Source organism: Phaseolus vulgaris, chromosome 10 (assembly GCF_051622355.1).
Source record: "Phaseolus vulgaris cultivar YP4 chromosome 10, ASM5162235v1, whole genome shotgun sequence".
In the NCBI taxonomy this organism is placed as follows: domain Eukaryota; kingdom Viridiplantae; phylum Streptophyta; class Magnoliopsida; order Fabales; family Fabaceae; genus Phaseolus; species Phaseolus vulgaris.
Genome location: NC_143507.1, coordinates 8,612,840 through 8,628,754, shown reverse-complemented (window position 1 = coordinate 8,628,754; position 15,915 = coordinate 8,612,840). Strand labels below are relative to the sequence as shown.

The following is a 15,915-nucleotide window of genomic DNA, read 5'->3' as shown; positions in this document are numbered from 1 at the left end:
CTCAGAATATGTATTTATGTGGTCTCAAATAGATCATTTTGTTGTTGAGTGTTTCATACTAGGAAAAAACATGCACGGGGCAAAAGTTTATCCCAAGTTGGAAATCAATGATGAAAAACACTATCATACATTTTTTAAAATAAGTTCTTCCATTTTCTAGTTATTTAAGATAGGCAATCGATTTAAAACAACTCACTTTTTAACATCATATATTGCATTATTTACTAATAGAATTTATAACAATCAAATCAAAACACGCTACATAGTTCAAGTTAGTCCAACAAAATATTGAAAAATATGTTATGTCAAACAACAAAATTTGTGGTTTAAATTAAATTGAGTATTTTTTTTCAATCATTTGGCCCGTAACTTAATTGGGCTAGGCTAGATAAACAAATAACCTTATAGGATAACTATTTTATAAAATAATAATTACATTTAAAAAACAAAAAAATATTTTAAAACACATACAATGTAGTGTAATTTTTATTTATTTATATATAAAATTAATATATTTATAAGTAAAGTTATAAGTCTATTTAAAAAGGCATATTAGACCAACTTTATACAAATTTTTTAGGTGGTTATTAGCTTAATGTGAATCAAACCATTTACTTTACACATGCATTAATACAACTTTATATATTTTTTTATCAATAGAAATAAGAAAAAAAATATAAAGTATTTGGGATGTTCAAGCCCATGTATAAGTGAATGTTTTTTATACATCTACTGACATATAAAAAGAAACAACAACACAAAACATAGATATATGAATAAATGGCATGCATTTAAGGATGTGTAGTCTAACCATCATATACCATTACAACTTTTGGATCTTGTATTTCTATTACAAACTACAAGTAGCCTCTATCATTAGTCAACTTCGAATTTACATCATTTAATACCTCAATTTGAATTTTTCATGATTTTTTTACATATCTATATGTCCCAGTATGAATTGTTATAATCATATGTATTGTTATCTAATGTATATATCACGTCTTTCCTCGTTTCTCTTTTCTTTTTCACTATGTACATTGTTCTTGTTCCCATATTTTTTTGTCAATTAAAATTCTTCCTCTTTATCTTTTATTTTCTTGCACTTGTAGTTATCGTTTTGCTTACAAAGTACCAAGGAAACGTATATTGAGATTAACATAGTTTGATTTTGGTTAGGAAACAATTCATAATTTTGAACTTCATTTTCTTGCTAATAAAAAAGATTGAACTCCACAATTTAGGTATGTGAATAGAAACCATGATATTGTGGTGCAAATTGCATATATTCAAATGTACCTTTCAAATCAAAATTGTGGATTTCCCACTTGTCTCACTAGAAGCTACATTTATGCTTCCCAATAGATCTGGATTGGACCACTATGTATTCTTTTACCTAGTTTGTAAGTGAGTCTTGCTAACCCTTCTATAGAATTTGTTATACCCAAGGTAGTCAAAATCGAGATCTTACTTAGGATCGAAAAGATAAACATGAATCGTAAATCGGAAAATCGTAACACGGATTGTAAGATCCTACAATTTTATGAAATTCATAATTGAACCTCATAATATATAAAAAAGAGTACATAATTAGGTGTGAACAACACATCCTATGATAAGAGTAACCATTTACTAGTTACAAAACATTGAGAAAATAATAATCTATCTAAACCAAATAATCTTGTAAGTTAAATTCATATTCAGCTTCATGATTTCTATCTCCTTCATCATTCAAATCAATCATGTCTAAGTGATGACTATGTAAAGATTCATCCTCCTCTACTTTGATAGGAACCAAGTTTTCATTCAAATCAAATGTTTCATTATGTTCATGCTCATCTTCCATAATCCACTCGTCATCAGATGAACAATCATGAATATTAATTTGAGTTGGTTTTCTTGTTTGCTTCTTCTTAGCTGATTTTTAATTAGCCATAACAAAAACAACATCATTCATTATGCTTTGCTTTAGCCTATTTCTTCTCTTTGTGTGGGCCTAAACAAATGCAAAGACAAATATTATAAGTAATTAGTGGATTAGTAGTAGACTACTAATTTTGAGATATATTTTAAGTTAACTTATCATCTCAGAGGAACTCCAGTTACGCTCACATCCGAAAGAGCTACATGTCAAGCTCAATACATGAATGACAAACTTTTGGAGTTCTGTATACTCATCACCATAAGACTCCCACCAATCTGTTGGAGTCTTTAAATTGATTGACCTAGTAGCCATGGGATAATTAAATTTTTTTGCTCGTTTTTTGAAATCATCAATTAGAACATCAATGAGAGTTTGTTCATCCTCATCCTCCACCATCCTAGTTATGCATTCCATTAGACCTCGTTTCACCTCCAAATCTGCTTTAAATCCAGGACAATAATGCATTTGAGGGTTAAGAAAATAGTCGGCAGCTTGCAAAGGCCTATGAAGTTGTTTGTCCCACCTTTCATCAATGATATTCCACAAAGGCAAATAGCTAACTAAAATATATTATATTGAGTTAGTTTTTTGTTTTGAATTTCAAAATCACTATCTCAACAAACAAATACATAAAATACCTTTTTTTAACATCATTGAAAGCTTTTTGTATCTTCTCTTTAGCTTGGTCCATTGCTTCATAAATGAAACTCATGGTTGGTTTTTGATCCGAATCAACCAATCGAAGCACTTCAATTAGAGGCAATGCACCCTTCAAAATATTATAATATTCTTCCAAAAATTCTGGTCTAAAACCACATCTTCAACTATTTTTTCATCATTTATTTTAGCAAACTTGCTAGACCTCCATTCATCACAAGTAAGCATTCTAATAAAAGCTCCCTTATTCTCATGGAGGCACCCTAATGTAAAAAAAGATGCAGCAAAGCGAGTAATACCCGACCTTAGCAAATCTCTTCCCTTTGTGAAATGTTGAAGAAAAGATATTAGAGAAGATCTTCAATAAATAAAGGTAGTAATTTTTTTACCTTTTGGAATGGTCTCCTCGTGGATTGAGATTTTCTTCTCAAAATCCTCCAACATTAAGTCCACACAATGTGCAGCACAAGGTGTCCAAAATAACTTTTTTCTCTTTATCAGTTATTTTAGATATAGCAGATGCATCTATGGAATTTAAAAATACAATTCCATTTGGGTTGTTCACCAAGAAGTTTGTCCTTCTTTTCTTATCATTCCAACCATCAGTTATAATCGTACATCTCATTTTCTTCCATTCATCCCTATGTGATAGTAGAGCAAGTGATGTATTTGTAACTTCCTCCTTCAAATATTTAACTATAATCTCATGATAGGATGGAGGTTTAAATCCAAGATCATGTCTTGAAACCAAATCAAACATAGCAGTGAATTCTTCACTCTTTGCCACATTGAAAGGTATAACATTGTTATAAAAGAACCTAGCAATTGCTTGACATGCCTCCTCTTTAAGACCTTTCTTAAACATGTTGTTGATGGTAGCTTGTCTATTCTTTAAAATATCTCTATCATTGGGGTGGTTGCTAGACTGAGTGGACTCTTCCTCATTGTTTTTTCTTTTCTCATTAACTTTTGCCATTTCCTCATCATCTAAACTAAGATTTGATTTCTTATTTAATTTTTGTTGCAAATCAATAACAATTTTCCACATCTCCCTTTTAACTTCATCAGGAGCATCCTTACATGCTCCAACATCCTTTTGAGTATTAACCAAGTGATGCTTCAATCGATAAATTTCCCCTGTTAATACCTTTTGACAGTATTTGCATTGAAGTTTTCTAGTATCCCCATCAACTGAGATACAATGCTTCCAAGCAACATCACTTTTATTTCCTGAAGTTTTCTAGTATAGAAGTCATTTTAATTATGGGAATTTGGGACTTCAAATTGGATTGCAGTGAAAAAAAATATAGAGAAAAAAGAAAACTGCAGTTGGTTGCAGTGAGAAAAACAGAGGAAAATAAAATTGCACGTGGTTGCAATGAGAGAAAACACAGGAAGAAAATATGCACTTGGCTGCAGTAATTTCCCACATCTCCTTTTTAACATCATCAGGAGCATCCTTGCATGCTCCAACATCCTTTTGAGTACTAATCAAATGATGCTTCAATCGATAAATTTCCCCTGTTAATACCTTTTGACAGTAGTTGCATTGAAGTTTTCTAGTACCCCATCAACTAAGATACAATGCTTCCAAGCAACATCACTCTTATTTCCTGAAGTTTTTTAGTATAGAAGTCATTTTAATTATGGGAATTTGGGACTGCAGATTGGGTTGCAGTGAAAAAAAAAATAGAGAAAAAAAGAAAACTGCACTTGGTTGCAGTGAGAAAAACAGAGGAAAATAAAACTGCACTTGGTTGCAATGAGAAAAAACATAGGAAGAAAATATGCACTTGGTTGTAGTGAGAAGCAATAGAGAAAAAAAAATGCGCTTGGTTGCAATGACAAAAAATAGAGGAAAAAAAAGCTGCATTTGGTTACAAAGAGAAAAAAACCAAGGAGAGTGAGACTGCAGTGGAGAAATTGAAAGGAAAGGAAAAGATAAAACGGAAGGGGAGAAGAGAGTGGGAATGAAGTTGTAATTATGTTGAAATTGTAACATTCTTAGTAAAATAAAATAAAAATTTACTGTGTAGTAAGTGTCTTTCTTTCACTATGTAGTAAGTGGGTTTTTTTTTTACTTATTTGAGCTTTTTATTTAATTGAGTTTGAGCTCATATACTATTGTTGTCTACATCTTAAATAGAAACCCTAATATCAAACTATCTCATATGCGACTGCCTCCATCTTAAAAAGAAACCCTAAATCAACTATCTCATATGTTGTTGCCGCTACACCACAACCATTGTGCCGCACGTCGTTGCGTCGTGACACTGTAAGCATTATCGCGTCACCACAACAATGTAAGAAGCGTTGCATGTGGCGATTTGCAACGTCGCAAAACTCGACGATCCCACGCGAGTTGCGATTTGCTACGTCGATCCCACGCCATCCACCGGAATCGTACTATTCTGGTGATCGTAGATAGTCACCATGAGTTTATATCATAAAATCATACGATCCTACGATGCAACTCAGGATTTTGACTACCATGGTTATACCAAGCACATGAGGTAAAGCAAATTTACTTTCACATTATAGGCTAAAATCAATATGAGTCAGCACCTCACCCCAAATTATCCAAAGGCCTCCTTTTTTATTAGTAAAATTTACTAGGTGAAACTTAATCCTAATTGCATACCACCTTTTGATCTTATATGCTAATAACCAGAATATTATTCTCTACTTACCCACTTGCCTTACTAATGACTGTCACTCCAACCATCCACATCAACTTCCAAATCTTATTATTTTTTTGCTTAAGTTATAATTGTGATAATTACATGAAGTGTTCCTCTAAGTGTATTTGGAAGACAAAACTCGATCTCCACACATCTACAACACTTATCCCATACCTTGATTATCACACTATATGCAAAGAAAATGTGTCTAGTTGTCTCCTCATATTGTCCACACAAGACATAATTTTGACATCCCACTTGGGCACCTCGTTTTACTAAGTTATCCTTGATCGAAATTCTTCCCTTGCCAATTCTCCATACAAGCAACATTGTTTTTGGTTTTGTATTTATATCCCAAAGTTACACGAAGAATTCATTTTATTATCCCATACAAGCAATGTTTGTTTTAACATGTATGCTTATTTGACTAAGAATACCCCATTTGACTTTGCGGACCAAGTCCAATTATCTTCCCCAACTTGTTTCAATTTCTTATTGTTTAATTTTTGTTGCAACAACTTTAGTTGCTTTTGTTCCCACTGAATATGATTTATTCTCCATTCCAACCTCATTAACAATCCCTAATTATGTCATTCACCTAAGTCATAAAGCTTACTCTTATTGTGTGTATACAATAAAAATAATATATTAAATTTATTCTCCAAAGCTTCCCCAACCAACCACTAATCTTGCTAAAAAATAGATTATTTCCATCTCCAATATTCCATTCCACAACTTCTTTAAATCAAAGAGTAGTTTAAACTATTGTAGACATTTTTTATGTCTAGTTTCCATCTTGAATCATCTCCATCTCTCTTAGGGTAATTTCATTTCCGTCAATCTCCATACTTGAATTGTAGCACATCCCTCCACTTTTCCTTGACATTCATAGTGAATTTTTGCTTCCATTTAGCTGTAAGAAAGGTATTAAAGGTGTAACACCCCAAAAATATATATCTAACTATTACAAAACAAGTTTTGTAGATAAAACTCATAGTTTTCCAAAATATTCATAATACATGTATTAGAAATATAAGTACAAATATTTATATAAACAAGCTCTCAAATAGAGTCCTAAGGCCCTCAAATGTTCTTGCACCCATATCCATATTTGTTTGTGTATGTAGTATAATCATCGCAGTCCCTAACACAATAGGAAAAGTAAGGGTAAACTAGTAAAAAGAAATTTTTCATAACATATTTAATACTTTCCAAAAAGAATCAAACATATTAGTCATTCATAAGAATTCTTTCAAATATGGTCTTACAAAATTTCATATCTATCACATCATTAAAATACATCACACATGGATTTGTGTCAATCACAGTCATTGGATTTCATTTCAATCCATAATATCAATCATACTAACTCAACATAAATCCACTTGTCTCACAGTACCTTGATTTCCTTTCAAACCTCGATATTTTTTTTTAATTTTTGGCCAATCATAGTGATGACTTATGGATCTATCATTTTCTCGAAAGGCTCAGAGATCCATTAGCCTCACAGTACCTTGACGTCCTTTCAATCCCCAATACTTTCAATTTCATTTTAATCATCATGATGGCATATGGATCCTATTCTGGAAGACTCATTAAGTATGGCCTTATCTGATGTGAGTTGATTTTAGAGTTGTTCATTTTAGATGATGACACTTTACTTAGGATTGAGATTTTAGCAATAATATGGTGAGAACCTTAAGAAGATTCTCACTGAACATGAACTTAACCAAGTGGTTAAGTAAGTGTGAAGGTTCACTTCACAAGGGCAAAAAGAAAAATGACAATTATATTGTGATTAATGATGAAAGGCGAAAATTAATTAAACATGGAAAGGAACATAAAGAATGTAACATGGAAGGAGACACAAGGAATATGAAATTCCAAATTGACACTGGAAGCAAATAAGAACATAAACACACAAAGATAAATAGAGTAATGGAAAATGGAAGAAAAGGTGGAGTAGAGAAAGCTTATGGAGGTGGCAAAGAGAACACACCACTTGGAGTGTGGATTCCCCAAGATAAGTGTGGAGGGCCTCCACTTGAATAGCCTCACTCTCACAATATAAGACATAAGCTAAAAGCTCACAAATCTCTCACTAGTTGTGCAAAGTTTCATTTCTTCTATAAATTTCAACATGAAAATACATGAAGTAAGGCACTCTATTTATAGGAATGAGTACATTGGTAGGCAAGAAGGGCAATGGTAGGGTGGTAAATGTGTGAGGAGCTGCCTTTAGGGTTTGACTAAGTCAAAACCGCACCCTAGGCTTGTTCTTTTAGAAACTATGTCAAATTTCCTTCGTAAAGGGCTAGAAACAAGTTAAAATGACAACTACACCCCCTATTATGCTATAGGCACCTCTTCCAACTTATTCTACTACTTGGACCCCTCAAGAAAAACAGAAACCAAAATTTGTACTCAAATAAAAGCAATCAACCAAAGATAGCAAGAAAAGTACTACAAGGAATTGATGACATTATAGGAAAAAACATGACTAGACAAAACAAGTAGGGATTCAAAAATTAAAATGACTCAAGCACAATGAATTGTACCAATTAAAACAACAAGAAATACTCAAAAAACACAAAAAACAAAATCACTAACACAAAACAGAATCAAAGTGTCCAGCAACTAAAAAAAAAATTTGCACACAACCATAGCTCTAGATACCACATGATATGAGTTGGATAAACACTTAACAAGAAACAACACTTTAAGGAGGCTTAAGGTCATCTCAATGGAGGATAATGCCATCCAAGAGAGAAGCCAAACTCATTGAACAATGAGTGTCATGTCCTTTTCACAAACACTTGGCGGAATTGAAAGGAAAGCAAGAACAAATCAAGAACACAAATAGAAACCCAATTGAAATATGTAATTAACTAAAACTGGACAGAATTGAAAGAGGAAACATATCTACCAATTAAAATCATCCAAAGAACACAATGAACCGATTAGAAACTCAAGAACAGCACAAGAACCAAATTAAACGGTACAAATTGATGAACGAGACATAAAAGCTGAAACTACCGAATGAAAACAGCAAAGGAGATGAGAAGGAATGGAACTTAGATGGTTGAAGTCCGACTGGAATGGATTAGGAGAATGATCACGCCACTTGGTGATGGAGTCCCAAGATGAGTGAAGGAAGCCGCCACTTGAAGCTCTCCAAAAGCTCACAAGATGAGACTATGCTAAGGATATCAAAATCTCACAAAAGGCTCTCTCAAAATGAATAGAGTTTCTCTATATCAATTATCCAAATCTGAATTTACAAGAGCTCAACCTCTCTATTTATAATAAAAGGGGGGCTGAAATGAAACACAAATGAAACTCAAAGTTCCCTCCAAATTCAAATGCAAATTGGTGCCACCTAGTCATGAAGTAAGTGTGATCCACTTCCTATTTTTAGCACCTCCTAAAATGCGTCTACACCCCCTAACTATTCACACTTTTTATTTAATATTCACACCTCCTACAACTATACAAAATTAATTCAAATGATGCTCTTTTATTTAATGCTTGGCCTTGCCCCTCATGGTTTGGACTTGGCCTTCTTGGGCTTGGGCCTTCTTGGGCTTGGGCATTGGGCTTGGGCCTCATCTTTTGAAAAGACTAATAAGAAGAACTTTAAATGATTTGGCCCTTGTCCATTCTTCCTATTAACAACATCTTTTTGATTCTCATCAGTGTGACTACAAAAGGTCACTATATCTATGAACTGCCTCATCAGCATCTCACCAACTAATGCTTTAGTCTATGTGACTTAGATCATCATGTAGTCAGATGATCTCTACTGGTAGTTTTTTCATACTCAATGTAAATGATACACAACATCTCATACATTACTCCAAATGTATGATATCAAGTTCATACAAGCTTTCATCAAATCACGTACATCTCATATCATTCGCATGTAATGCATATCAATATTATCTAAGATTTCTCAAATCAATTACACATATATCTTATTTTCATACATCTTATATCAATCACATCAATCCATTTCATTTAGAAAAGTACAATTCAGTTAATCATAAAAAAAATCAAATCAATTGAAAATGCAAGCTAGTACAATAAGGATTAAATTCACTTAAGTCATGGGTGTGAGACGCAAATTATTGGACTCATTTGAAAATTTAATAAACAAATCCTGAAATATTAAGTACCAAAAGTTATATGCTCCATTTGTAGTAAAGATAATAAATATTAGAAATTATTCATTTAAATCCAACAATACCTCTGCAAGTGTTACCGAGGAATCATCATCTTGAACAGGTTTTTTACTGCACATCTATTTGTTATGGGAATAAAGTTCCTTGACAACATAACATTATTTATAACATTATACATAACGAATTTCACAATAAACTAGACGAATGCAAAACGAAATAGATGGACAAATATTTATCTATACATACCAGACTGTCAATAACATCATCAAAATATTTTTAGATAACATTATGATCAATACACAATTTCTTGACACGGAATGACGGTTCAAACCTTTTGATCTTTGGTACAACTAACTTTAAAAAGCACAAGTTTATCGATCAAGTCACCAAATTCTTTCGGCATTACAACAGAGGCAGCATTCTAAATACATAAAAGTATAATAATTAATATATATATATATATATACATTATATAAATGAATCAATAAAACATGTAAATTAAACAAAATTGACCTCTCATGACATTCCAATACTTCAGCGCAAGATTTATTGACGAGTGTAGTTGCATCTCTATCAAAAAGCACAAAAGTGGTGGAGTCTGTATCATCAATAACTAGAACCTTGAGTTTATACCTGAAATTGAAAATACACAAACAAAAGTTACAAAATACAATATAAAATTTGTAGGAAATTCATATCACACTGGAAATGAAATTGTGGAAAATACATTGCATACCTTGGTTTCACTTTTATTACATGCTTATTACATTTCTCGCATAAGAATATTTTTAATATGGATAAACTGCTTTATTGCATAAGCAAGCAGTATACCACCAATCATCATCAGGTACAATATGTTTGATAGTAGCTAGGACAATAAAAGTGTTCTCCTAAAACAAAATAAATAAATAATAAACAAGTACAAATATTTAATCAAAATAAATAAAAAAATTATAAATTGTAAAAATAATATATTTATACCTCCTTGTAATCCTTGAGTCCTTGAATAGTATTTCTTGGGATCAAGTGGAGAAACTCATCTTCCATATTTTGTTTTCCTAAATTAGACAACTGACTTAATCCCTACGAAGGAGAATCTGACTCAATCATCCTACACATTTTAAATTTGTAGTTATAATTCGTTGAAGTCATGAATTTCAACAATACTCACTAAAAACGTTTATTGAATGACAAACAATTGATTAAAATAACCTTTTCTTAATTAGCTTATTATTTTCTTAAAATAACCTATAGGTAACCAAGATCATTAGCTTATAATTAACTAAGAAATAATACATTTTGATCACTTTACATGCCCTGAAACACCTTAACTTTTGCAAACTGGATACTGACAACAACATATTTTGCAGTTCTCTGAAAGAAAGAAATGCATTCAATTCATCAACATAATTTCCAAATAGGGTACACTCCATTCGAAAGTTGTTGTAAATAAAAATAAAAATTGTAAAAGACCATTAATTTATGTTGTATTTGTTGAAATAATTACTTGCTCCTGAAAGTAATATCTTACCCATCGACTTTAACTTAGTTACTTTCCCTGTTCTATTAAGTTCTCTTTTAGTGCCTACACCAATGAGAACTCCGATAACATCTGTATAAAATAAATGATTTCAGTAAACAAATATATTGAACTAAAATCATAATAGCTAAACTTACCAACTAAGTAGTCAATATCAAAGCCAGTGCAGACAACACAAACATTAGAATGTACTCAGGTGTTGCACTTGAAACCAAATAAATTACTTACATAGGTTACCTTAGTTCTAAATTGGAAATTAATTTTGTATTGGTGGCAGGTTGTTCTATATGATCCAGCATTAGTGACAACACTAAAAATTGGAAAGCATAGACCTTATCCTCAATAATATATTTTTGGAATTTATAAATAAGTGTCCTCCTAACAAATACATGATTAAAAGACTTTACATAAAACAAAAGTAATTATTAGAAAAAGACTTTACATAAAACTTTGATAGTAAACATTATAGCTCATAATACTACTTCACCTCCTTATCTTGTATGACCATTTCCATTGAGAATGGAGATTTCGTTTTGTTGAAGTCAAAAACAAACCACATACGAATGACCTTTGCTATGAGGAACCAATTCTCCTTTTTAGGATTAACATCCTTGATGGAATTAGTAGTTTGGCTCAAGTGGGACATGATAACAAATATGAATAGTGAGAATGCAAATGACTAAATGACTGAATTGAACAGAATGAAGTTACCCACCTCTATATATAAACTGAAGATATCTTATTTAATTATTAAAAACTGCAAAAAAAATAACATGTCTTCGTGATTTAAAAGTTGAAATTTAAATTTTGAATGATGAATCAGAAAAAAATGTTAAAAAAAAAGGCCATGAAAAAGATGTAACACTGTTTGGGGAGAAAAAATAGCAAACACCTCAGTTTTGATTTCCCAAGCCTTCCAACAATGGGCAAGATCTTCCATTAACTTGGTTGAAGATACAATGATTGAAGATATGACACCTTTATTTTCACAAAGAAGGAAACTATTAGTATATCAGAGTAGAGGTGGCAAGGGCAGTGTGAGAGAGGGTTGGTGAGGGTCAAAGAGGAAGGTGAAATAAAAGAGAGTTGTTATGAGTCATAAAGAAGACAAAGTAATTCTAAAAAAGACGGTTCAAAATAGATAAAATAAAAGAGTGATGAGAGAGAATGAAAGAAAAAATAATAAAGATGAGAGAGAGTTGCTACGGGTCGAGAGAAGACAATGTAATTTAAAAAGAATGATAGTGTGCCACGTTGTGAAAAAGAAAGTTCTAAAAAAGAAAAGAGTGATGAGAGAGGGTGAAAGAAAAAAATAATAAAGATGAGAGAGTTGGTGGGGTCAGAGAAGAAGACAGAGTAATTTCTATAAGAGGACATCGTGTTCCACGTTTCATAATAGGGAAAAATAAAAGAGTGATGAGAGAGTGAAAGAAAAAATAATAAAGACGAGAAAGAATTGGTGCGGGTGAGAGAAGAAGAGGGAGTAATTTTCCTCACGCATCTGCTCTCATAGTTTGCCACGTTTCACTTCCACTTTTAATAAAATCGATTTTTGATTTATTTTTTTTAATTTTACCGTATGTTAACACGTGTAAAAAGTTTCTCTTGAAATGATCACTATTTGTATTATTTATAGATTTGTATTATTTATAGATTTATAGATAGATTTGTATTATTTATAGAGATTTGTATTATTTATAAATTTATAGATATGATTACCAAAATAATGTAAAATTATCATTTCGTTATATACTTTATGTAATTGATTGTATAAGATTTTTAACTTATAATTTTTAATCTTGAATTCTAAATTCAATTTCAATATTTTTTAATATAAATCACCAATTTTCATTATAAATGGTGGTATATGACCTTTTTAAACTGTTTAATATAAATGAAAAATATAATTTATCAATTTGAAGATATTTATTCATTTTAATTTTTTAGTCTCAGTATATTTTATACATTAAAATATAAATCTAATTTGGAAGAATCTCATTCATTTATTTATTTATTTATTATTGAAAGGTAAAAATAACATTTTAATCTTTGGTGGTTTGGAGAAGCTGAACTGGACTGGGCTTTCAATATGGATCGAATTGGCATAGGCCCATTACGGAAACCCTAAAACGTGTTGATATTATCTTCCAACCCTAATTTTTCAGAATCGGCTCTCACTTCAACCCTGCAACTTCTTCTCTCTTCACAGCATCTGAAAAATGGTACTTTCTTTCTCTATCTGTTATTTGGTATTGCGTTTATGAAACCCCAAGTTTTGTTCTAATCCCAATTTTTTAACTTGATTCGCGTTTTTGTGCATTGGAACAGACCAAGCGAACCAAGAAGGCCGGTATTGTTGGAAAATACGGTAGGTGTTTGGTTTCGATCGTTGTTGAATGTTGTCAGTGTTTACTTTAGGGTTTAAGGTTTATTTGGCATGTAGCGAAGAAGTTATTATAAAGTGAATTTTGAATGATAGTGGGTTTATTTGTTAGAGACAAGTTCACTTGATGAATGTTATGTATATACCAAAGTAAGGTGATGATTTATGGTTGTGTTCTCAAATTTCAGGCACCCGATATGGTGCTAGTTTAAGGAAGCAAATTAAGAAGATGGAAGTTAGTCAGCACAGTAAATTCTTTTGTGAGTTCTGTGGAAAGGTATGTTCTTTAATCATCATTTTATTAATGTATTTTGTGTTTTCCATTGATTTGGGGTGTTTGAATGAATGATATTGTTTTTTATTAGTACTAACCCAAAATTTTGGTATTTACATTTATTAGATTTTATACAATGCACTTGATAAGGCGTGCTGAACATGTTAGATTGTAACGCAATGTTCAGCTAGACTGTGGAATTAAAGAAGCATAGAATTGATCAGTAGTATATTTTGCAATGTATAATATCATGTTATGTAAATTATATTCACTGAGTTTACTTTTTTTATCTATTAATAGATAATATGAACTGTTTTTATAAATTATACGTTTTTAATGAGTACAAAGTATTGATCTAGATTGTGATTATTTGAAGTATAATTCAAGCCCATGTCCCTGATTCAGTGTAATCTTTAGGAGCAAAACCTCTTTCGAATTAAGTTTTGTTGCTACGGGGTTAGTGTGCATTATCATTGTTAACTATAGGTGTCATTAAGAAGATTTTGCGAACTGTTAATTGCATAAATTTTGTGTGTACTTTGGGCTGCATTTTATAAAACCCTAAACATGATAGGTAATGGTAATCAATATTATTGACTATGGCCTGATGAATGTCTGTTTTTTCAGTACGCTGTTAAGAGGAAGGCTGTGGGCATCTGGGGATGCAAAGACTGTGGAAAAGTGAAGGCTGGAGGTGCTTACACATTGAAGTAAGAGTTGTCTTCTACTTTCTTCTGTTTGTAATTATTTACTGTTGTATGGTAGTTAAAGTTATGTTTTGTTTCTCCATTTTCTTCATGACAGTACTGCCAGTGCTGTGACTGTCCGAAGCACCATTCGAAGGCTGAGGGAGCAGACTGAGAGTTAAACGCAGTTTACACTCTTAATTTGTTTTATGCATAAATTTTGCTGCTTATGTTCAATTGTCATACTTTATTTATCGAGAGTACAATTTTGACTGGTCTTTGTTATGAATATCAGTAACGTGCTATTTATCACTCAAGAATGCTACTTAGTTTTGTAGTATCCAGTCGTTGGATGGTGAATGAATTTGCAGTTTTTGCTTTTTGTTACCATGCACTCATTATGCCATCATATTTCGTATTTTCTAACCTGTATTTTGTCTGCATATATTCAAGTGATGCCTATTCTGATATATTCTCCTGAACTACCATTGTGTTTTTAGAGGGGTCTAACCATTAGACCCTTTAACTCTTTCAAACAAGATTTAATTAGATTTTAATGAATGTCAAATTATGCATGTGAAATAACATGTTAACATACTGAAATAACATCTTCATTTTTGGAATGGGGACTATTTGAATGCTGTGCAAATTGTCATAACTTTTTTCTAAGTTCAAACTGTTAACGCCCTTGATTTAGGATATCGATCTGGCAAGTGTGTGCCATGATTTTTGAATGGCTTATTGTTGTGCCATTATTAAGGAGCTTTTTCTAATTGTTTGAGGTTTGCCTCCTGCTTTTGTCCTTGTTGAATGAGGAAGCAGTTGAGGGGTAAGTTCTGTGCTGGAGGAACATGCCATTGGATTGGTTGTTTGTTTTTGTAGTGTAATATGTTCCGTGACCCTTTGTATTATATATGAAAACATGTTTAGTTAATTTTTTTAAGGTTTTCTTTGTTTTTATATAGTTTTTTAAACTGATAAAATCCCGTTTTCTAACCTCTGATATGTTTTATCTTTTGTTTATTTTATTGTATATTGTAGTTTATCTCTAAAATAAATGTAACTACTCGATTTATACGTAAATATAAAAAAATTGAAGTATAATTAAACTATTATATGATGACAAGTCCCAGTGAAATGTTAAAAGGAACTACTTTCAGGTACAATTAAGTTCAAAATGTTTAGAATATTTAACTCTACAATTAATTTTTATTAAATATAATTTTAATATATTTAATTATCTAAATTTCTTGCTTCTATTTTTCTACAGTTTACTCTTTTCACTATAATATTTTAACTTTGAGAAAATATAATATTGTTTTTATATACTGAACCAATTTTTCATAATTCTTTTAAAAAATGAAAAAATTGAATAAAAAAAAAATTCCTTCTAAGGAGAAAATTTCTTACATTTATTGCTAACATTGCTATTAAGTTTCTTTTATTAAATTATGTCAACAATATTAAATTTTGGTAGTTAACAATCCATCACTTCATGCACTAAAAAATATTTGATATTCGAGTGATAAGAAATCAAAGAATTGGATTAAAAATAAAATACAGTAAGCGATAATGAGTAAAAATAAAGA

The 15,915-nt window shown here is 31.4% G+C and overlaps 1 protein-coding gene and 1 pseudogene across 1 annotated transcript; one reads left to right on the top strand and one right to left on the bottom strand.

Moving 5' to 3' along the window:
- Positions 1 to 1,666: 1,666 nt before the first annotated feature.
- LOC137813372 (uncharacterized) lies at positions 1,667 to 11,629 on the bottom strand (annotated as a pseudogene).
- A 1,442-nt stretch (positions 11,630 to 13,071) lies between these two features.
- On the top strand, positions 13,072 to 14,713 carry LOC137819556 (large ribosomal subunit protein eL43). The gene is made up of 5 exons (XM_068623442.2): positions 13,072 to 13,205; positions 13,312 to 13,351; positions 13,555 to 13,643; positions 14,268 to 14,350; positions 14,445 to 14,713. The coding sequence occupies exons 1-5, from the start codon at positions 13,203 to 13,205 to the stop codon at positions 14,506 to 14,508; spliced, it is 279 nt and encodes a 92-aa protein (XP_068479543.1). The 5' UTR covers positions 13,072 to 13,202; the 3' UTR covers positions 14,509 to 14,713.
- The last annotated feature ends 1,202 nt before the right edge of the window (positions 14,714 to 15,915 follow it).

Excerpts from the sequence above, each read along its gene's own strand:
- LOC137819556 (XM_068623442.2), top strand. Across the intron at positions 13,352-13,554 it reads CGGTATTGTTGGAAAATACG|GCACCCGATATGGTGCTAGT; the intron begins GTAGGTGTTTGG and ends CTCAAATTTCAG. Across the intron at positions 14,351-14,444 it reads GGAGGTGCTTACACATTGAA|TACTGCCAGTGCTGTGACTG; the intron begins GTAAGAGTTGTC and ends TCTTCATGACAG.